The sequence below is a fragment of the Eptesicus fuscus genome, chromosome 5 (assembly GCF_027574615.1).
Source record: "Eptesicus fuscus isolate TK198812 chromosome 5, DD_ASM_mEF_20220401, whole genome shotgun sequence".
NCBI lineage: Eukaryota > Metazoa > Chordata > Mammalia > Chiroptera > Vespertilionidae > Eptesicus > Eptesicus fuscus.
This window is the reverse complement of record NC_072477.1, coordinates 26,502,078-26,525,573: the sequence shown is the minus strand read 5'-3', so window position 1 is coordinate 26,525,573 and position 23,496 is coordinate 26,502,078. Positions and strand designations below refer to the sequence as shown.

Here is a 23,496-nt window from a genome sequence, read left to right as displayed (position 1 = left end):
GGGAGGCCAAAGACAAAGAAGAGGCCTTAACAAGTATTTGTAGAGTAATAAGCACGAACATGCAGATGGATAATAAAGGAAAAGCATGTGAAAACAAGATAAAAATATTCTATCTTGCTTTGTGAAATAGGAGAGAGACAAATGGACATAGAGGAGGTCTACAAAGTCTAAAGAAAAGTTCTTAGGAGTAAAAAGATTTGAGCATCATTATGTCAGATATGTATGAAGGTTATAGTTAAGTCTGGCTTCTAATTTTTATTTTATAATTTCCTTTGGTCACTTTTCTGATAAGCTTTTATTATGTTAAAAGAGAAATACCTTCCTCTTAAAGTTACAGATCTGTCCTTTCAGGGCACAGCATGCCAAAAGTCAGTAGAGCCAACATCAGCAGCAGGTTTATACTAGGGACTCACCTGCTTCTGGATCTGCAGGAATTCTCCACATGTACAGGTTGAAGTCATCAGAGCCTGAAAGGATATACTGTTGGGACAAAAAAAGTATTTATATATATCAATTCATTGATAGTCTATAATAATAAAAGCATAATATGCTAATTAGACCTGACGTCCTCCCAGATGAAGCGGCGGTGGGCGGGGGCCGAGCCCCTTGCACAAATTTTGTGCATCAGGCCTCTAGTATATATCTATATTTATCTTCTTAAATACCAAAAGATTCTTTGAAAATAAACAAGACAAGTGAAGATATATTCAAAAGGCACCACACAGCAAAACCCTCTTAAAAGTATTTGCAAATCAAAAGGCTCCTTGGTTAAAACTCAGCAACAACCAACCAACCTGATTCAAAATGGGCAATGGTCTTGACCAGACATTTCTACAATGAAAAATATACAAATGGACAATAAACACATGAAAAGATGGTCAACATCATTAATCATTAGGGAAATAAATATCAATACTACAATGAGATACCACTTCACACCCATTAGGATGGCTATTACCAAAAAACAAACAACAGAAAACAAGTGTTGGCAAGGATGTAGAGAAATTGGAACTCTTGTGCACTGCTGGTGGAAACATATAATGGTGCACATACTGTGGAACATAGTATGGCAATTCCTCAAAAAGTTAAACATGTAACTATCATATGACCCAGCAATTTCACTCCTAGGTGTGTGTGTGTGTGTGTGTGTGTGTATGTTTGTGTATCCTATATAATAAAAGGATAATATGCAAATTGACCGTCACTCCAACACAAAGATGGCTGCCCCCATGTGGTCAAAGATGGCCGCCCCCATGTGGACACAAGATGGCTGCCACAAGGTGGCCTGCAGGGGAGGGCAGTTGTGGGCGATCAGACCAGCAGGGGAGGGCAGTTAGGGGCGACCAGGCCTGCAGGGGAGGGCAGTTTTGGGGAACCAGGCCTGCAGGGGAGGGCAATTGGGAGGGACCAGGCCTGCAGGGGAGGGCAGTTGGGAAGGACCAGGCCTGCAGGGGAGGGCAGTTGGGGGCGACCAGGCTTGCAGGGGAGGGCAGTTGGTGGCGACTAGCCCAGCAGGGAAGGGCAATTAGGGACTACTAGGCTGGGAAGAGAGGGCAGTTAGGGGTGACCAGGTCGGCAGGGGAGGGCAGTTAGGGGTGACCAGGCCAGCAGGGGACGGCAGTTGGGGGTGACCAGGCCAGCAGTGGATGGCAGTTAGGCGTCAATCAGGCTGGCAGGGGAGTGGTTAAGGGGTGATCAGGCAGGCAAGCAGGTGAGCAGTTGGGAGTCAGCAGTCCTGGATTTTGAGAGGGATGTCCGACTGCCCATTTAGGCCTGAACCCATCAGGATCGGGCCTAAACGGGCAGTTGGACATCCCTTGAGGGGTCCCAGATTGGAAAGGGTGCAGGCTGGGCTGAGGGACACATACACCCCACCCTCGTGCATGAATTTCGTGCACCGGGCCTCTAGTGTGTGTGTGTGTATGTGTGTGTGTGTGTGTGTGTGTGTGTGTGTGTGTGTGTGTGTGTGTGTAAATGAAAGCAGAGACTTGAGATATCTGTATACCAATGTTCATAGAAGAATGTTTACAATAGCCAAAAAGTGGAAACAACCCAAATGTCCATCAACAAATGAATGGATAAACAAAATGTGATATATACATACAATGGTATATTATTCAACCTCAAAAAAGGAGGGAAATTCTGACACATATTACAACATGGGTGAATCTTGAAGACATACTAAAGGAACAAAGCCATATAGAAAAGCAAATATTGTATGATTCAACTTATATGAGGTACCTAGCTAAATTCAGAGACAGAAAGAATGGTAGCTGCCAAGGGAGGAATGGGAAGCTATGTTTAATGGTATGGACTTTAAGTTTGGAAAGAAGAAAAAATTCTGAGATGGATAGTGTACAGTTCTGTGGCATTAAGTGCATTTACACATATGTACACTTAAAATGGTTATAATGGTAAGTTTTATGTTTTGTATATTTTACCACAATTTTTAAAATGTTTAAATGCAGAATAAAATTTAGGAGCTTTTATGCAAGGCCAAGCATCCTGAACTTCCCTGCTGTCAGCTGACATCTTTGAGCAGGAAGTCATTGCCAACTCAGCCACAAGTTAGTGCCAGGGGCATACGCAATCCCCTTTTATGTGGCAGTTTCAAACAGTTTAATCTCAAAAATGGTGGGCCCACTGTGGAATAATATACACTAAGCTAGATGTATTCTAATTAGGACTCAGAAAAGCACTGTCTAACAGCAACCAATGAGCAATTCTGAGAGCTTATTTATTTCCAAAGATTAACAAAAGTGTTCTACTTTAAGTTGAGGTCAGCATTACTAACTGCCTCTTGGCTCCATCTCCTTATTTCCGTAGGGGAAAAAAGGCCTATAGTTTTATAAAGAAAATTTCTTAAAAATAACACTGAACAATTAAAAGAAGTCTAAGTCCAATATATATACAACTTCATGCCTAATGCAAATACTTTACTCAACACTTGAAAAATCAATTTACAAGTTTTCATAATATTTGTAGGAACATGAGAAAGGAGACAAAGAAAGGCATGTTTAAAGATGACAAAAATGCTATCCACAGGGCCCAGGGCATAGTGGGAAAAGAAATGGGTTCAGTTGCCTTGTATGGTCACTTTCTGCTATGGTCTGAATGTATCCCCCTCCAAGTTCATATGATGAAATCTTAATATGCAATATAATGGTATCAGGTGAGACCTTTGAGATGTGATTAGGTCATGAGGGTGAAGCCCTATGAATGGGATTAGCGCTCTTATAAAGGAGGCCCGACATAGCTTCCCTAGCCCCTTCTACTATGTGAGGATACTGGGAGAAGTCAGCAGTCTGCAACCTGGGAGAGGACCTTCACCATAACCCAACCAGGCTGGCATCCTGATCCTGGACTTTCAGCCTCCAGAACTGTGAGAAAGAAATTACTATTGTTTGTAATCCACCCAGTCTGTGGTATTTTGTTAATAGTAGCCAGACAGACTAAGACACTCTCTGAGGCTCAAATTAATTTTAAGATTCTATGATTACTCTGTGAAAGAATGACAGAAGACAGATCAGAGCTGAAAGTCCCTAAGTTGCCAGTCCATGGTTACTTAACAAATCACTACATAAATATGTTCAAGGCAAGGAAACTCAAAGACCAACCCTGCTATACTTCAATTAAAAAATTTCCTTAACAACAAAAAAAATAAACCACGTGATTTTAAAAATGGGCAAGGGACCTGAATAGACATTTCTCCAAAAAAGAAATATATAATGGCCATTTACAAATGGCCAATAAGCACATGAAAAGATGTTCAACGTCACCAATCATTATGGAAATGCATATTAAAACCACAATGAGGTATCAACTCACAGTCATTAGGATGACTACTATTAAAAACAAACAAACAAACAAACAAACAAACAAACAAAACAGTTCTTCGAATAATCAAAAATAAAATTACCATAGATCCATTAATTCCACTTCTGGGTATATATCTGAAAGAATTGAATGCAGGATTTCTAAGAGATAGTTTTACACCTATGTTCATAGTAGCATTATGCACAATAGCTAAAAGGTGGAAGCAACCCAAGTGCCCAACAGATGAATGGATAAACAAAATGCAGTCTATACATAAAACGGAATATTTTTCAGCCTTAAAAGGGAAGGAAATTCTGCCACATGCTACAACATGAACCTTAAACCTTATGCTAAGTGAAATAAAAGTCATAAAAAGACAAATACTATATGAGTCCATTTATGAGGTTCCTAGAGTAGTCAGTCAAATTCATAGAGGCAGAAAGTAGAATGGTGGAGGAGGGAAGGGGGCGGGGAGTTGGTGTTTATGGGTACAGAGTTTCAGTTTTGCAAGATGAAAAACATCTGGAGATGGATGGTAGTGATCGTCATCCAACTATGTAAATGTACTTAATACTACAAAACTGAATACTTAAAAAAATTGCTCTGACTTCAGGATCCATGCAGTAGCTCCCTACAGTTTATGGCACTACACTAGTTGAAGTTAGAAAGTTGGAATTCAGAAGATCAAGGGCTTTCCTCACAGAGCAAAACCACCTACTAGTTGGGAGGAACGATTCGTTCTAACTAACCAAACATTTATGTACCAGGCACTTGGTGCTTACAAAGATATAAAAGGTAATACTTGGGTTCCCAAGGAGCTTAAATCAAGCAGAAAATTTTCATGTAGGCACATGCCATGTAGCAGAAATCACTAGAGAAAACAGGTGCCTGGTGATTCACAAAAGAGGCAAGGCAAGATTGATAGGAGCACTGAGCCAGCTCAGGTACAGATGTGGGTAAAAGAGGGAACAGAAGGAACAAAGATAAAGGAATAGTGCCCAGGTAGATTACTGTTTTAACAGGAACAGAAAGTATGCCATAGGTCACTCCTTGATGCTCAAATCTCTCAGGCCTTACTGCTCTGTATACTCCACTGGATCTCCAACTGGCAGTATTCATGTCCCTTTACCAAGGTTTCTCCAAAGCCTAGGAGACTGCAGCCAGACTGCTCTAGGGAATGAACATTCCTTGGGAGCAGGCTCAACCAATGACTGGATATCCAACCAATATCCCAGCTGCCTTATCCTCAGGTGGAATAACTCTGAAGTGCATTTTCTATACCCTTTCCCCTCAAGATCAACTCCAATTGCCCGCAGTTGTAGTTGGCTCACTATATCACCCTTTCTTTCTCTATCTCACTTCATTCTTCTACTATTTCCTGCATTTCCAAATAAACTACTTGCACCTGAAAGTTGAACTCAAATTAAAACACATAGGCAGGGCGAGGGAAAAACAGAACATAAAAGAACTGTCCACTAATAATTTATATACAGGGTGGGGCAACAGGTTTACAGTTCATATGGAAAGTAATACAATAATTAATAAATAATATAAGAATAAACTCTGTGGCCTGGCCAGTGTGGCTCAGTAGTTGAGCACAGACCTATGAACCAGGAAATCATGGCTCAATTCCTGGTCAGGGCATATGCCTGGGTTGCAGGCTCAATCCCCATTATTGGGCATGCAGGAGGCAGCCGATCAATAATTCTCTCTTATCACTGATGTTTCTATCTCTCGCCCTCTCCTTCCTCTCTGAAATTAATAAAAACATATTTAAAAAAAAGAATAAACTCTGTGTTTTGCATACTCACAAGTGTACACCTACTTTTGTCTATCTTGTATATATATATAACATTTATTATTCAACATATCATTTCATGCTCTATGTTTCAAAAAGGCTATAAAACTTCATATAGAATTCCTGCTACCCTGTCTCCCCAAACTAAACAATAAAAAATAAATATTAAATAAGAGTGAGCCAAGGGTGGGCTTTTCAGAGGTTTTACTATTTCATTGCGAAGAATCAGTGCTTTCCTATTCAGCTATTCACCAGGGAAAGCCATGAAAAGGTAAAAGGGGACTGACTCCCAGACGGAACGCTGACTCAGAAGACTGCCTTATAAGGAAGAAAACTCCCACAGAGTTAAGGCCTGCTGGAGTTAATATGACAGCTCCTAAAATACGTAGAAAATGCATACAATATCCAGGCTTCCTCTCAGGGATAAATAAGGGCAACTCCTGTCCCTCTCTTCCTCTTGGAACCACCACAAGGGAACAGCTCGGGATGATTTCCAAGGAGGGTGCCTTGACCCACTGCCGTCTAGTCAGACCATTTAAGTGTTCACACACTGGAATTACAAACCTCTCCCGAGGAATTCATTTATGGCATTTCATGGTTATCTGCTGGGCCCTTTCCAGCATTCAAAGTTGGCTGCCTAGGACAGTGCTGACTGTGAGACTGAAATAAAAATGATTCCAGCCCTATATTCATTAAACAAATATTTATTAAATGTCAACTATATGTTGGACACTGTTCCAGAAAAAGAAATACAGGATTTAAAATAAAACAACCCTGCCCCTACCCTCATGAAGCTTAACCTACATTTTACTGGTTGGGAAGAGGGAAAGAATTATATACATATACTAGAGGCCCGATGCATGAAATTCGTGCACTGGGGGGGGGGGGGGGGGTGTCCCTCAGCCTGGCCTGTGCCCTCTCGCAGTCTGGGAGCCCTCGGGGAATGTCCAACTGCTGGCTTAGGCCCGGGGAGCAGGCCTAAGCAGGCAGACATCCTTAGCGCTTCCACAGAGGTGGGAGAGGCTCCCACCACCACGGCTAAGCTCGCCAGCCATGAGCCCAGCTTCTGGCTGAGCGGCCCTCCCCCTTTGGGAGTGCACTGACCACCAGGGGGCAGCTCCTGCGTTGAACATCTGCCCCTTGATGGTCAATGTGCATCATAGTGACGGGTCATTCCGCTGTTCAGTCAATTTGCATATTAGCCTTTTATTATATAGGATAATGTGAGTGGAGTGGGTAGAGGAAAAATAAATAAAAAGAACATGGATATGTAATGTATCCAGTGGTGGTAAGTAGTATAGAGAAAAATTAAACAGGTTAGGGCATATAGGGAGTGCTGGGGTGGTTAGTTTCCGTTTTCTATAGGTGGTCACAGAAGGTCTCTCTGATAAAATGGCATTTTGAGCAGAACCCTGAAGGAAATGAGGGAGCAAGTTATTGGATATCTGGGAGGAGAGTATTCCAGGAGAAGGGACAGAGTTCTGGGCTATTTTAAAACATAAGGTAACCAAAAGAACTCTTTTGTCCTCCCTTCCTCCCTCCCTCCCTCCCTCCTTTTTAAAGCTTTGTGGAAATAAAGATTATTTCAAGTGGGCTGAGTGCAGAGATACATTTAACATCATCAGACCAGTTGGAAAGATTCCTCTCTTCTAAAGCCTCCAACTGCGGTCCTTCAAATGGTTAGTGCTCAAGAGGACAAACAGCATTGCAAATCTTTTGTTGTTGTTGTTGTTAATCTCACCCAAGGATATTTTTTCCATTGATTTTTTAGATTAGAGAGAGTGGAAGGAAGGCAGAGGAGAGAGAGAAAACATCGATGTGAGAGAGACACATAGATTGGTTGCCTTTTGCACACACCCCAACCCTGGGCCAGGAATCAAGCCTACAACCCAGGTACATGCCCTTCAGTCCATGGGCTGATGCTCTAACTACTGAGCAAAACCGACGAGGGCAGCATTGCAAGTCTTGATTAGCCATCTCACAAATATTTAAACATTTGCTATTAGAAGCAAGAAAACAAAGACCAAATAGTGTCAACACTGATCACTATCAAAAGAAATTCAAACTACATGTGCTAAGCCACACCCCTGCAGTGACTGGTGAATGCATGCATTTACTAGACCTATTCAGTATAAATTTAAATTTACAGTAATACATAAAGAAAACTTTTCTGTGAAATTACATACTTAGTTTTAATTACACAAACATGTCTACATAAATAAAAACAGGTAAACTAACTTTTTAAGAAATATTTTTACTAGAGGCCTGGTGCAGGAGTTTGTGCACCAGTGGGGTCCCTCAGCCTGGCCTGTGGGATAGGGCCAAAACTGGCTCTCCGACATCCCCTGAAGGGTCCCGGATTGCGAGAGGGCACAGGCCAGGCCAAGGGACCCCACCAGTGCATGATCAGGGCTGGGGAGGGATGCGAGAGGTTGGCCAGCCAGGAGGGACCGCGGGAAGGGTCCAGGGTGTGCCCAGCCCATCTTGCTCAGACCCAATCAGCAGGACCCCAGCAGCAAGCTAACCTACTGGTCGGTGTGTCTGCCCCTTGGTGGTCAGTGCACATCATAACGAGCAGTTGAGTGGCCTTAGCATATCATTACTATATTATTCTTTGATTGGTTGAACAGCCGACTGGATGACCAGACACTTATAGCATATTAGGCTTTTATTATATAGGATTGATTTCATAAAGGAAGGGAGAGGGAGACAGATAGAAACATCAATGATGAGACAGAATCATTGATCAGCTGCCTCCTGCAGGCCCACTACTGGGGACCGAGCCCACAAACCTGGCACGTTCCCTTGACCGGAATCGAACCTGGAACCCCTCAGTCTGCAGGCCAACGCTCTATCCACTGAGCCAAACCAGCTAGGGCTAAACTAACTCATTTGTCAAATTTGTAACATACGCATTTGGAAAACCTACAATGGACTTTCAGCTTTAATACCCTCTCACCCGAATTGGTCCATTATATCACAGTTTTACTGTGTTAACTTGTTCAAGCATAGAGGCAGAGAAACAACTGCTCCTCTCAATCAATTTCAAGAAGGAACCACCACCATAAAAATAAAAGTTTGCCGTATTAGCACTCTGTCACTGTCTCACTTGCCCACATGTCCTCTGTCAGTCCACTAATCATTATAGAAAACAATGACTCATGTAATGCTCCCTCCTCTCCCGTAGACTGCTGTAATGTCCAGCACTCTCCAGGAACTCCTGTCCCTTTCTTCAGCTCTTAGCAGTCCCGAATTACATATGCTCTTAAGAAAGACCTTTATTAGATGAATACCCAGAGAAGCCCATGCCTCTAAATATATAGACCACTTTTGTAGAAGTCACAAGAAATTTTTAACAATTTGAAGGTTCAAAAAAGGATCTAAACGTAGCCATAGCAAAACTGCTTACTAAATAGAAGCTTACTGGGAAAAAGTATGTATTAGCCAAATTCAAACAAAGTAACTATTTCTCCCTCCCTAACACCTTTATTTAAACCTTAATGATTAAACAAACCAAAAAAAGTACAAATTTGGAATACAGGTAACAACCCACCAATTTTATTCTAAGGCCTTATTGAGTTTAGAAATATGGATATATATAATCCTTCCGACCCCCACCCAAAATCCACATTAAAAAGAGGAAAAAGTGCCCTGGCCTGGTGGCTCGGTTGGACTGTCGTACAGGATGCCAAAAGGCTGCCCCATCAGGGCACATACCTAGGTTGCAGGTTCCATCTCAGGTCAAAGTGTGTATGGGAGGCAACCAATAGATGTTTCTTTCTCACATCAATGTTTCTCTCTTTCCCTTCCACTCTCTAAACATATCTTTGGATGAGGATTTTAAAAAAAGAGGGAAAGTTTTAGAAGGCAGGAGGGACAGACCATCTATCCTATCTAATAAAGAGGGAATATGCAAACTGACCGTCACGCTATAATGGTCAGATGGCTGCGCCCACAGTGGAGCAGGGATTCTGTAACACAAGATAGCTGTGCCCACAGTGGAGGCTGAGTTCCCGTAACGAGCCTTAACGAGCAATCAGCAGGGACTTGAAGCTGCTGGTGCTGGGCTGGGGCAGGGGATCTGAGGCTGTGCCCCCCGCCTGGTGGGGCTTGACAGGGGACCTCAGGCTGTGCCCCCCGTCGGGCTTGATAGGGGACCTCAGGGCACACCCTCTGCCCGGCGGGGCTTGACAAGGGACCTCAGGCTGTGCCCCATACCCCGGTGCCGGGCCAGAGGACCTCAGACTTCCACCCCCCGCCCCGGTGCCGGGCCAGGCAACCTGAGGCCCTGCCCCCCCACCCAGCAGGGCTTGATGGGGATGGGGCCAGCTGGGGCTGGGTCTCGTATGATTTCAAGGCACACATGGGTGGGCGGGGACTTGACTCTGGTTCCCATGGCGCGCCCCAGACTCTGACAGGAGGAAGATTTTCATATACATTTTACTAATTTCTTTCATCTCTGACACTTCTATTAGAGAGAAAGGGAATATAGCAATATTAAAATATTTCCTCTAATTAATTCCCTTTTAATATGCACAAATTTCGTGCACTGGGTCACTAGTCTAATAATAACACAGAATATGTCTTAACAGGCCTTTCAATATTTCTCTCTCTCTCTGTGTATACGTATATGTGTATGCATAAGTATGCGTGTATGTGTTTGCACAGCATTTGATGTTCTCCATCTGTTGATGGAAAAGGAAACATATCAATCAGTTACTATTCACTAAGCACTGATCAACTTACCCAGTTCTCTCCAAGACTCCTTCCATAGTAACTGATTAATTATTCTCCAGTATATGGCATGCCTTTCTAATTAATAGTACTGACTAGGAGAAACCAGATGGCTCTCTAGCCCAGATCAGTAACAGCAAAGAAATTACAATTTAACATTTAAATCAAGCACAGCTCTTATTTCTCCCTGACCTTTTGTCAGCTGGGGGGGAGGAGGGAGAAGAGATATGATTGAACAATTTTGTGATGTGCTCTCTAGAAGACTATTTCCAGAAAAAGGTTTGCCAATATGGCTTTAATCATATCACTTATACCCAGTGCCTGCCACAAACACCATCCAAAACAATCAGGGAAATTTTTCTTTGGAAATGGCCAAAACCATATATTTATTGTATTTGCGGTTGGAAAAAAATAGAATCCCATTGGCTCCAAATAAAAGCACACAAATATGTATACCCATAAGATTAACATTATTTTTTGCATATGAAGTCACATGATTCTTGCTTCTTTGGATCATTTGCCATTTCAGTTCCATTAGGCTCCTGGAATTATTTGATTTATTAAAATAACTGAGCTGTATGGGTTCTGAGTAGGAAAAATTCTATTCATAATGAAATGCTCCATAAAAACAGACAATAATAGTCAAATAATCAGTAAGGGAAAAAATTTTGAAAATGTTCTAAATCTCCAACAGCTGCTTGTAACAAGGTAGCCTGCATTACTTAAAAATGAATCTTTATTTGGCAAAACTCTTTTGGGAACCTTGGCAAGATGAGGGGCCGTCAACCAAAAGGCCTTCAGCAATGTCTCCTCTGTGGGCCTCAGTTTTTGTATGTGGGGCCTGGGAAGTGGGGAGATGGCATCACTCCTTTCAGTCTTCGTATGAGTATTTATACTTTTCATTCAAGCACAGATTTCACCGTTCAGAGGAAGGAATATTACTTTCCTTTTTTTAAGACACCCCAAAAAAGGGAAGAGCTACTGAAAGTAAACACTCTAAGGAGGATGAAAAAGTGGAGTAGGAAAGGTTGTACTCTGTTCCGTCATTAATATCTACCAGGGATTTTTTAGTAAAGCCCAGGCTTCTGGCCAGGAACCATTAATTAGAGAACTGTCATGTTGTATCACCAGATCTTATCAATTCCGTTTGTTCCTAAGAAGAAATCAGGTGCCTAGTGTTCCTTTTCAGCTGAATAATTATAAACCAGACCATATCAAGCAGGCCTGCATACACTCCAAAACGTTTTAACCTTTCTAAATTCTAAAACTGCATCAGCAAATGAACTAAAAGATTATATAATCCATGGGTAAAATCTTAATCCAGGATTGCTAATACCCGAAATCCCTATTTCAGGAATTCCATAAACTCCTTAATATTATATGTAATGAATAAAGATTCATTTTTAAGTAATGCAGGCTACCTTGTTACAAGCAGCTGTTGGAGATTTAGAACATTTTCAAAATTTCTTCCCTTACTGATTATTTGACTATTATTATCTGTCTTTATGAAGCATTTCATTATTAATAGAATTTTTCCTACTTAGAACTCATACAGCTCAGTTATTTTAATAAATCTGAAATGAATGTTCATAGCTTTTAGAATTTGAGAGAGGCTCAGGATTCAAATAGTTATAAATGGTTGACTTAATAAAGAGGTTATTTTCATGCTACTTTCTATAAAATAAAGTATCCTTAAATATTCACCTAAATAACACATACAAGGAATTCCTCTGCCACAGCATTCTGTATTAGCTTTTCTTCATCAGCCACGGAAGAGGATATCACCACTTAATCTGTACAACACAGGTTATAAGGAAGAGGATACAATCACAGGCAAGAGACTGAGTCTAGTCCTGTTTCTACTATCGATTAGATCTGCCATTTCAAACTACTCTAGGCCTCAGTTTCATATTGAAGATAAAACCTATCCAACCAAACCCAAAGGTCATTGGGAAGATTATATAAAAGAAACTGCTTTAGAAGCTAAAGGGCTAAAAACATATGTTATATAAGAAAGGCAAAGAGAAGAAGAAATTAGCGTAAAGTCATAAAGCAAGTCATAGGATGGAACCCGAGTTGAATCTCCCCCCCTCCCCCTTATAAAAAGTGTGCCTTTATTTCAGAGGAAGAACCTGTGGGCTGCCAGGCCCCCAAGTGAGAGTAATCAGGACTGCATGGAATTATACAAAAAATAAAGTTATAACTTTATAAGGTGCTTCACTGGCCTGGAGCGTACTAACTGGTGAATTCCTGCACCTCTGCTATACCCATATAATGTCAACACAGAAAAGTTGAGTGGTGATGTAATGTCTGAGGCCAGGCCATGTATTCAAGGCCATTTTTTTGGATTCTCAGGGTACAAGTCAGCTCTTTTCTCCAGGGAATGAGATAAAATTATTAAATTATCAAGATTTCAGAGGCCTTGACATCAAGTTTAAAAGAAAGACCTGTGTAAAGCAATTCAAGTGTTCAGACCCTTCTGTGCTCAACTCTTTCAAGAAAATTGTATTATATTTTTCCATTCCTCTTTCAACAAGATGTAGGGACAGACATTAGATGAGACCAAAGCCAGGCATTAGCTGAAACTAAAGCAAGGGAAGATTTAAAAATTACCACACTGTCCATTTCCAGGCAACATATACCTGTTGGCCTGAAAGACTAACTTTCCAGAAGCCTGAGCTGCTCTGCTGGATTCTCATAATCTAGGACAAGAGCCATTTAAGAAATTGTGAAAGAAAAGGAACAAAAGCCAAGTGCTGTCCTACGAGTGTGTGCCAGAAGAGCTAGCAGGTGGAAAATTGGCCTTCTTTTTAATATATTTTTACTGATTTCAGAGAGAAGGGAGAAGGAGAGAGATATACTAGTAGAAACATCGATGATGAAAGAGAATCATTGATAGGCTGCTTCCTACACGCCCCCCCCCCCCCCCCCCCCCGCAACCCAGGCATGTGCCCTTGACCAGAATTGAATCCGGGACCCTTCAGTCTGCAGGCCAATACTCTTCCACTGAGCCAAACCGGCTAGTGCTGGCCTTCTTTTTTTAACTCTGTTAAGAGATTGGCTCACTGAGTTAATACAGGGGAACGTGTGAAGCTTGGGAGACAGAATGTATACCCAGTCAGGCTTCAGGGAGAAAACGAAAGACAAACACACAAAAAAGAACCTTTGGGTTCAGGCAGGCTCGAGAGAAAGGAATGCTGTTTTACTGCAAGATTCCTCACTATACTGCAAGACTAGAAGGTGGGCTGGCTAAGAAAGATAAAAGATAAATTCAGGCTTTGAAGGGGCGGGAGTGTGTACTAATTGTTTCTGTGGATGCCCAGCCAATCTCATGTCACTTATGTCACCTTATCTGATAGAAGTTATTAAACTTTAATAATTGAAAGATTGTACTAGAAATAAACCATGTATTTTCAGCCAAAAGTGGGAAGACATTATACAGTAGTATAGAGAGCTCCTGGGAAGGCACATGGGCATTTCTTTAAATTGTCAGCTGAACCCAAGGCGACAGGCAAAGCCACGCCCTGGGAATACGCTTTGCCAAAAAGTCAAGGGTGTTATCAGCTTGACCTTCATTTCAGCCCAGGTAGTGGGTTTTGATATGTAAATCCAGTCAAGCACCAGGAATGCTCAGGCCTACTCAAGAATGCAAATAATCTCCTTTGTCTTGACTTTTGGTGAAACTTCCTGGTATGTGGGGGTATAAAATAAACGCACTGCAACGGCTATGGGTCACTGTCTCTCCAGCAGAAGAGGGCTGTGGTCCCACCCGGTTCCCAGCTTTTTCCTTCTATCTTTGTGTCTTGTCTCTTTCTTTCTTTTATTTCTCAATCCCCAGCTCCTCTACTCAGAAACTGGACCCGCTCTCTAGCCGCGCTGGACGCAGAAAAGAGAGAAATACATTTACATCAAGTAGGGCAAAAGTAGGTTTACAGTTGTTCATATGGAAAATAATACAAGAATAAAATGTGTTTCACATACAACTATAAACCTACTTTTGCCCAACCCTGTATATAGGGTTTTAAATGAAAATCTCAAACAGGTTACTGTCTGGCAGTCATGTGAATGTGTCTACCATAGCATCTGGAACAGAGCAGATGCTCAGTAAATATCTGCTTTCTTATTTTAAAAGATGGGGTGGGAGGAAGCATGTAGTTGGGAAGGGTTTAGTAAGAGACAGAAAAAAGGAACATGTCTCCACTCACCTATGAATTAGTAACAGACCATGAAACTAAACATGAGAGTAAAACATTCTGCTCAAGCAAACTGGTGGCTCTTGAGAAAAATAAGTATGGTGCACAGATTTGTTTTATCCATACAATAAAGTATGAATCTGTTGCAATTCTTAAAAATCAGGAGATTTCACATATAAATCTTTATTTCTGGCATCCCTTAAAAAAACAAACAAAAAACACCCAGAGGCCCTCATGGCAACAATGGGCTAAAGCTTGAGTCAAAGATTCAAATGGGAGTCTTTTAGATTTAGATGGGGTGGTCTCTCCTGTTGGCCACAGTCCCCACCACTCCCTATGGTACATCTAGACCAATTCACTCATTTTTGTCACTTGCCTTGCTATAGTTGGCATTAAGTGTGACTGTATAGTGCAAAGGGGTATTTAATGAAAGCTCAAAAGTCTGGGTTCTAGTCCTGGCTCAGCTACAAACTTATGTCTTAACTTGTGTAAGCCGTACCACCTCTCTGAGCTGCAGTTTTCTCATCTGGAAAAGGAAGATTTATACAAAACGATCTCTAACAGTTGTATAATAGAATTCATATACAATGGTGTAATGAGCAAGGGGAGACACAGAGTTGACTCAGCTTATTTCACACTTTATTCCCTGAGTCCAATTTGTTGAAATGTTCCTTTCATTTTAATACTAACGAATATTTTGTGAACCTAGGACAGTCTAAAATGAAGTGCATGCTCTTTGGCAGTATATCTGGGTCTATTTGTGTGAACTGACTAGTCTCACTGTAATTGAAAGCCAAAAGACTGTTTCAGATAGATAGGTCACTTAGTGCCTTTCTTACCATGTTCATTCCTATTATGGAAATTTTCAGATTTCTCTCTGGGATAGTTACCCAGCCTATGACTACATAAAGAGTTCCAGAGCACAGAGCCTCAGGCTGTGCACGTTCTTACATTATACAAGAACAGATCAAATGTAAAGACCACTGTAAGCAAAGGGTAGTCTTTGGAATGTGAAAGCAGCAAAAAAGATCCTGTCTAGACTAGTCAAGGACTGTACATGTTAGACCTACAGATCACACTGTAACTGTGGCAGCTGCTGCTTCAGCCCAGAGTGTGCAAAGTCAGAGCCTATAAATCACTTTTGAGAGACTTGTTCCAGGAATAAGACAGGAAGTTTGGCCTTCTGTGCCACACTTAAAAAATATAAACTCAGATTAGTTTCACTAAAAATCCATTATTTAATTCATCTTCCTAAAGCCCTAAGAAGTTGAGCAGGAAAATGGTACTGATCAATCCTGATTTACAGTTAGCAAAGCCATAGGCCCAGAAAGCTAAAATCTTCACACACATTGTACTCAAGATTCACCTCAACAAATATATTTATTGTGCCCTTGCAGTGTGACAGGCAATGGACACAAGATAATGATGAATAGCTACATTTCTTAGTCCCCAAGGAGTGGACAACATAGGTAAACATAAATCTCTATTTCTTATTCCCTAGGTTATATATTTTGTTAGTCCTCACCTGAGGATGTTTTTCCATTGATTTTTAGAGAGAGTGTAAGGGAGAGGGAGAGACAGAGAGATAGAAACATGGATGTGTGAGAGATACATCGATTAGTTGTCTCCCACACATACCCAGACCCTGGCTGGGGATTGAGACTGCAACGGAACTATAGGTTCTTGACCAGAATCGAACCTGGGACCCTTTAGTCTGTGGGCTGACGCTCTAGCCACTGAGCCAAACCAGCTAGGGCAGGTTATATATTTTTGATAATCTATACAGTGACTATGAACAGACTTTAAAGACTTTAAAACTGATCCAAAGTTAGATTCAATGACTTCTCATCCTCCTTTACCCATAGAAAACCACTTACCCTAATCAAAAAGCTATCTAGCTTGTCAGAGAGGCTATATAGTACCCATAAAATCTTTCCATAGGACAAAAGTCACAAATAACAAGTCAGTCAAATTTGAATAGGGAAAATCAAAAGCCATTCAATGTTTTTATCATCGTATATAATCTGAAAAGCAAAACAACTACATCCTGTCAATGTACATAACCAGGACCATCACAAAATACCTTGTGTGGCTTTGCATGTGGCAATACCTGTCGCAGTGTATCTGGGGAAACCGGGTAATTATAATTTAGGCCACAGGTTATCAAACAGGGGCAATCTGCCCCTTCCTTTTACCTTTCCCAATAGACATTTGGCAATGTCTGGAAACATTTTTTTTTTGTTTGAAGAGGACAGGATGCTACTATCGTATGATGCACAGGATAACCCTGCACAACAAAGAATTAACTGACCAAAATGTTGATAATGCCAAGGTTAAGAAACCATGGTGTTCTACATATTGATTAGAAGCCTTTATTCTGAGTCTTTTAAGGACTCCATGCCTCACTACTAATATAGAAATTGAAAGGAAACACAATATCCATTCTCTTTCACCTTTCCCTCTGCCCCTGTGTTTCTGGCAAAAAGCCTATAAACCATCACATATAGTGCCTACTCTTTGTTGTTAAATGAAACAGGATCTCATACATACATAAGAGATTGACAGAAGATGGATAATCAATAAAAGCAAGGAAGAAAGGAAAGAAGACAGGAAGAGAGAAGGAGGTGCTTGGTTATTACTTCCACAGCTAAATGAAACTAGATCAATCAATCTGCAGAGCAGACAATTACAATGGTCTGTTCTATTCTGAGACTGTTCATTTCTAGACTGTTTATTGGCAGTTAGTTTCTTCCCACCCAAGAAACAAACTGCCAATAAAAACAGTCATTAGCATTGTGGCCTCTCCAAGGAGACAATGCTTATATAACTGAGGCCACCTAGTGGTTTCAAGTGTGGATCACAGCTACATAGGCCCCGGGACTCGGACTTGAATATAAATTCTGAATTTGGATATTTACAAAAGAGGAAATCCCTAGCCTGGACAACTTAAGAGGTATTCGCAATTTCTTTAACATTCAACCCAATTCAACAAGCATATATTATGCTCCTACTACGTATACTAATCCTTAAACTATGACATTGGGGATTCTCTAGCAACCTCAATCTAAGAAGAAAAGTCCTAGCTACCTGCCTTCAAAAAGCAGGAACTTCACAGGTTCTCAAAGAACTGTTTCTTTTATGCCCGAGGCCCACAAATAACTTTAAAGAGATGGAGTACAGTATGCAAATTACATGTCAAAATTTGATCCAAAGAGAACACTAAACATTAGCAGGAGAATGAGGTTTCTCTGTTTCCAATCTAAATGTGAAGTAGTAGTAAGATTTGTTGTTTGAGAAGAAAAAAAGTCCATTTGTTTATCTGACCAATCTTTCTTTAAATTTGTCTTTTTTCATCTTGATTACTCAGACCAGTCCAATAGGTCCATTCACTGACATCCACTTCAGAACTTCTATGGCCAAGACAGACAGTCAAGAATGCAAGTATGTTTTTGAACTGCCAGCTCTAAGTCAGTATCAGTGTCTTGATACTGTGAAAAGGCTGGAGACTCACAGCTTGGGTTCTCCTTCTCAGTTGTGATGCTGGCAATAAAAAGAAAAAGAGTCAGCATCTGGCTTCCTCTCAAATAAGTTGCTCAGCCCATTTTATCCAAGAAAAAGATGCCATCCCAAGGGGCCATTCAGGATATATGTCTCTTGGATGGTACTTAAGAGTGTTTCATTCATCATAGTTTATTGATACATCTCTTCTTTTGGCAAGCTAATTTTCCATGGACTTTCTCCTTTCTTTTGAAATGATACATTCTTAGAATCTTAAAATCTGTTCACAAACTTGGCAGAGCTAGATTGCTCAAAACCACACTGTAGCCAGCCTTGGTTTAGGGTGTGTGCCTCACATTACTCACTGGCAGCCCTGATAAAGAAACTCACTGGTAAACCAGAACATCCCCAGACACTTACTGTTTCCCTCAATTGTTTCTATTGGACATTATGCTAAAGAGAAATAAAGACCAGTACAGGAACAGCAATCGAAAGGAAAGCAAGAGTGTGGGGCCCAAGCTGGTTTGGCTCAGATAAAAGGGTTCTGGGTTCAATTCCGTTTGGGGGGCATGTGTCCGGTTGCAGGCTCGATACTGCTGGGATATGTGCAGGAGACAGCCGATCGATGTGTCTCACATCGATGCTTCTCTCTCTGTGTCTCTCTCCCTTCCACTCTCTCTAAAAAATAGTGGAAAAATATCCTCTGGTAAGGATTAATTAAATGAGAAAAAAAAAGGGGGGGTGGGGAGGTGGGATGCAGAAAGCACTTACCTGATCACGATCTCCTGCAAAACAGCAGCTTTTCATGGTACAAGAGTTGAAGTAACCCTGATTGTCAAACTGGAACACAGGCAGGCGGGAGTGGATGTCATAGAGCACAGGGGGCAGGCGACGCCTCAGGGCCAGGAGCTGAGTCCCGTTGCTATTGAATCGCACACTCATGGCACTTTGAAGGGACAGGTTGCCACCATAGCGCAGGAGAGAACTAGAAGGCACAAAGCACAGGGATAGGGCGTAAGACAGGCTGGACAAGAGTCTGCAAAACACACTGCATTTATTTCTTCCCAAAATGTGCCCAGGTTCCTGTCAAGCCTGTAATCTGAATTTCAGAAGAAAGGTATTTCTCTGCAGTAAGCTTGAAGGTAATAACAAGGATAGGAGAGGCTCCTTGATTACACTAAAGCAAGTTATTTACTCTACTAGTTCCCCTTTTAAACCTCCAAAAGGTGAATTACCACTAAATTTACTTACAAGGATAACGCAAGCATCTTGAAAAAAGAGACAAATTAAAATGATTTGCCATTTCATTTATCTGAGCTAACCATAGAATCAAACACATACTCCGTCGAGATGCTGGGAGATGAGTCGTGTCCATGCTAATTGGCTAATAGATGGTATTTAAAGGATATATTTACCGTAAGTATTAGAGACATAAGAACCATTAGAAAGAATAACAGATACTTTATAGTTAATTCTATTTTACTAGTGGCCCGGTGCATGAAATTCATGCACGGGGGGCGGGGACGGGGGTGTCCCTCAGCCCGGCCTGCACCCTCTCCAGTCTGGGACCTCTCGGGGGATGTCCAACAACCAGCAGTCGGACATCCCTCTTGCAATCCGGGACCGCTGGCTCCTAACTGCTCACCTGCCTGCCTGCCTGATCACCCCCAACTGCTCCAACCACCCGCCAGCCTGCTCACCCTCAACTGGACCTCCTGCCGGCCTGCTCGCCCCCACTGCCCCCACTGTCGGCCTGATCACCCCCAACTGCCCTCCCCTCCTGGCCTGATCGCCCCCAACAGCCTCTGCCTCTGCCTCGGCCCCGCCACCATGGCTTTGTCTGGAAGGTCTCCCGGAAGGTCTCCCAGTCTAATTAGCATATTACCCTTTTATTAGTATAGATTATTTTTTAAATTTTTTATTGACTTCAGAGAGGAAGGGTGAGGGAGAGAGGGATAGAAACATCAATGATGAGAGAAAATCACTGATTGGCTGCCTCCTGCACACGCCCACTGGGGATTGAGCCCACAACCCTGGCATGTGCCCTGAATGGGAATTGAACCATGACCTCGTGGTTCATAGCTCGACGCTCAACCACTGACCCACACCAGCCGGGCACTTTATAGTTAATTCCTTAAAAACAATTTTTTTTTTAATCCTCACCTGAGGATATTTTCCCCATTGATTTTTTGGAAGGGAGGGAGGATGAGGGAGAGAGAGAGAGAGAGAGAGAGAGAGAGAGAGAGAGAGAAGAGAAACATCAACGTGAGAGAGACACATCAATTGGTTGCCTCCTGCCAACCGGGCTGGGGATTGAACATGCAACCAAGGTACATGCCCTTGATTAGGTCAAACCCGAGATCCTTCGGTCCGTGGGCCAATGCTCTAACCACCGAGCAATTGGCCAGGGCTATAGTTAATTCTGAATATTTTTCAAAAATCACTTTATTACTTGTCTTTATTTTTCAATTTTTAATCTGTTCACAGAAAACTTTTATATTCCATATGGCATGACTCCTGAGTAAATATTAAAGAAAAATTTTTAATTAAATGCAGAGTAAGCAGTTACAACAACTAGAAGAACAAAATGACTTGTTTCCCTTTACCACCTCTATAACTGGATTCTGCTTTGGGGACTTCATACTAAGAACTGGAGACACTATTTGTCAGTCATTTAAAAAGCAATTAATTGGGGCTTAAAAATATTTCCTATGAAAAGTATAAAAAATACTACCATAAGAGATTTAATATTGAAAGAAGAGAACACATTTTCTTTTCCTTTCTTTTTGGTAAGAAAGTTGATGGGGGAATTAAGGGAATAAGAAAGAGATATCCCATGGGGAAAAGAGCCTCTGAAATCAGTGCAAAGGCAGCTGCCAACCTTGCCTGGTCATAAAAACACAGTCTACACCACAACTAGCCAGTCAGTCCCGTGTCCCCAAACAGACTTCTCACCAGAGGCAAGAATACTCTGGTACTCCAGCTATTTGTAGAAACAAGTCTCGGGCAAACAGACTCTAATTTTTATGATTGGAATGACAGGAAAAAGAGGAGATTTAGAACAGTCCCTAGAACTGAAACATCAAGAAGCCTGGTATCCCTGCAGGCCCCAACTAATAACCTCTGCAGAAAAATGTTCTTATAATGGTCCTAAACACAGGCCACAGTCACTCACATACAGAGAATAATGACGGGGCTGTTAGAGCCCAGGCATTTCCTTTACAGGGTGCCCTAGCTCCTACAAGCATGTGGTGTTATCTAAACACTGAGTTCAAAAACAATGAGAGGCTTTCAACCCAAGATCAGCATGGAGTGTGCAAATAAACCAGCATCTGTAGGACTGAAGAGGAGTTGGGGGTGGAAACAAGACTCAACAAAAAGAAACTTGGCTAGCCCCACCAGCGCAAGCAGCAAGGGTTTGTATCAGCTCAGGCACCCCTGACAGGAAAGCTGGGGCCTCTGGCAAATGCGCTTTCCATCTGTTAACAGGAACTTCCTCTGCAGCTTCCAGTCAGGTCTGTAGGAATCTGCCCAGGACAGGAATCTGGGCCCATCCCATCCCCAGCCAGGCTCCCAGACCAATGGTTGCAATCTGGCCACTCCACTAGGGTCTTAGGGAGAATCGCTATTTTCTTGCCTATGCTACTGAGCAGGGAACTCCTATTTCTCACACTGATAGGGTAGGTACATAGGAATCTTGCTCCCAGAGTGCTTAGGGGTGCTATCTAAAGAGCAGCAGCTATTAAAGGCTGGCCAGTGTGGCTCAGCAATTGAGCGTCAACCTATGAACCAGGAGGTCAGGGTTCGATTCCAGATTAGGGCACATGTCCAGGTTGCGGGCTTGACCCCCAGTGGGGGGCTGAAGGTGGTGGCTGATCAGTGAGTGATTCTCTCTCATCATTGATGTTTCTATCTCTCTCTCCCTTTCCCTTCCTCACCAAAATAAATAAAAATATATGTACATACATTTTTTTAAAAAAGAGCAGCAGCTACAACACTGAAAATACTTCACGTTTGGGTGCAAAATTTAATTCCTTCCAAAGGGATGAAATGACACCAGAAATCCAGAAAGTGAGCTACATTAATGGGAATTTCTAGTAGGGGTTCTGCAGCTGGTTCCTCCTGATGAGAATGGTAAGCGCAATCTAGTTCATTAGAAAGAAAAGACTTAGAAGCAGTTTGCCCTCATAGTCACAATATAATGTCAAAGATCCTACTGTTTTCAGTTCTAAGTGTAATGTGCATGAGAAATCAACTGGACGTTTTAAAAATGTAGATTCTAGCTAAGATTTGGAAACATCCCAAGTGCCCATCAGCAGATGAGTGGATAAAAAAGCTGTGGTACATTTACACAATGGAATACTATGCAGCTATAAAAAAGAAAAGAACTCTTACCATTTGCAACAGCATAAATGGACATGGAGAGTATTATACTAAGCAAAATAAGCCAGTCAGAGAAAGGTAAGTATCACATGATCTCACTCATATGTGGAATCTAATGAACAAAATAAACTGATGAACAAAATAGATCCAGAGACATAGAAGCATGGAACAGACTGTCGAACCTCAGAGGGAAGGTGGGAGAGGATGGGTGAGTGGGAAGAGATCAACCAAAGAACTTGGATACTTATATGCATAACCCATAGACACAGACAATACGGTGGTGAAGGCCTGGGGTGGGGGTGGGGGGCAGGCTAGAAGAAGTCAATGGGGGGGGAAGGGGGACATATATAATACTTTCAACAATAAAGATTTTTTAAATTAATTAATTAATTACTTTTTTTAAATGTAGATTCTCAGGATCCACCCCAAGATAGTCTAATTCAGTGTTTTTCAACCTTGTTCATCTATTGGCACACATAAGCTAATTACTAAAATTCTGTGGCACACCAAAAAATACGTTTTTTGCCGATCTGACAAAAAAAAGGTGTAATTTTGATTGATTTACAAAAAAATTAATAATAGTAATGACCTACCCTTTTTGCTCCAAAGTGAATTTTAAAAAATCAGTTACCTATACTTGTATATAACAGTTTCTGGTACCAAGAATTAACCAATAAGATGCAACTCTATTAATATGATCTATATATTTATAGTTTAAGACAGGGCAGTCACATAGGATGGCTATTGTTGTGTTAGCTTTGACAAGCTAAGGGAAAAGAGGTTAGTACCCCTAAATAAGAGTCAGGTATTGCATGTTTTAAAAAATTCTTGTGGCACATTGGTTGAAAATTACTATTCTAATGCAATCTGGGAAGTGAGCTCAGGAATCTGATTTTAACAAACAATCCAAATTAATTGTGATAAATGCAATTTTGAAACCACACTTTGAGAAATATGGTTCCATTTGGAATTTTGGGGAGTGGGAATGAGGAGGGGGGCTGCGAAGGGGGGGAAGACAGGTGGAGAGAAAGAAGATGAAAAGCCAACCAAACTATATGGCACTTTTTACAGCCC

The 23,496-nt window shown here is 41.6% G+C and overlaps 1 protein-coding gene and 1 long non-coding RNA gene across 5 annotated transcripts in view; both read right to left on the bottom strand.

Moving 5' to 3' along the window:
• Nucleotides 1–23,496, bottom strand: part of DCAF5 (DDB1 and CUL4 associated factor 5) — a 105,427-nt gene that overhangs the window by 31,467 nt on the left and 50,464 nt on the right. For all 4 annotated transcript variants that reach the window (XM_054715963.1, XM_054715964.1, XM_054715965.1 and 1 more), the window contains 2 exons: nucleotides 18,811–19,024; nucleotides 414–480 (listed from right to left, as the gene is read on the bottom strand). In XM_054715963.1, coding sequence (XP_054571938.1) covers nucleotides 414–480; nucleotides 18,811–19,024 — 281 coding nt within the window. The remainder of the gene's footprint in view (nucleotides 1–413; nucleotides 481–18,810; nucleotides 19,025–23,496) is intronic.
• LOC129149119 (uncharacterized) lies at nucleotides 812–12,310 on the bottom strand. Its single transcript, XR_008556073.1, has 3 exons — nucleotides 12,053–12,310; nucleotides 3,920–3,953; nucleotides 812–831 (listed from the first exon to the last, which is right to left on the bottom strand). It is a non-coding gene; the product is annotated as an uncharacterized LOC129149119 (long non-coding RNA).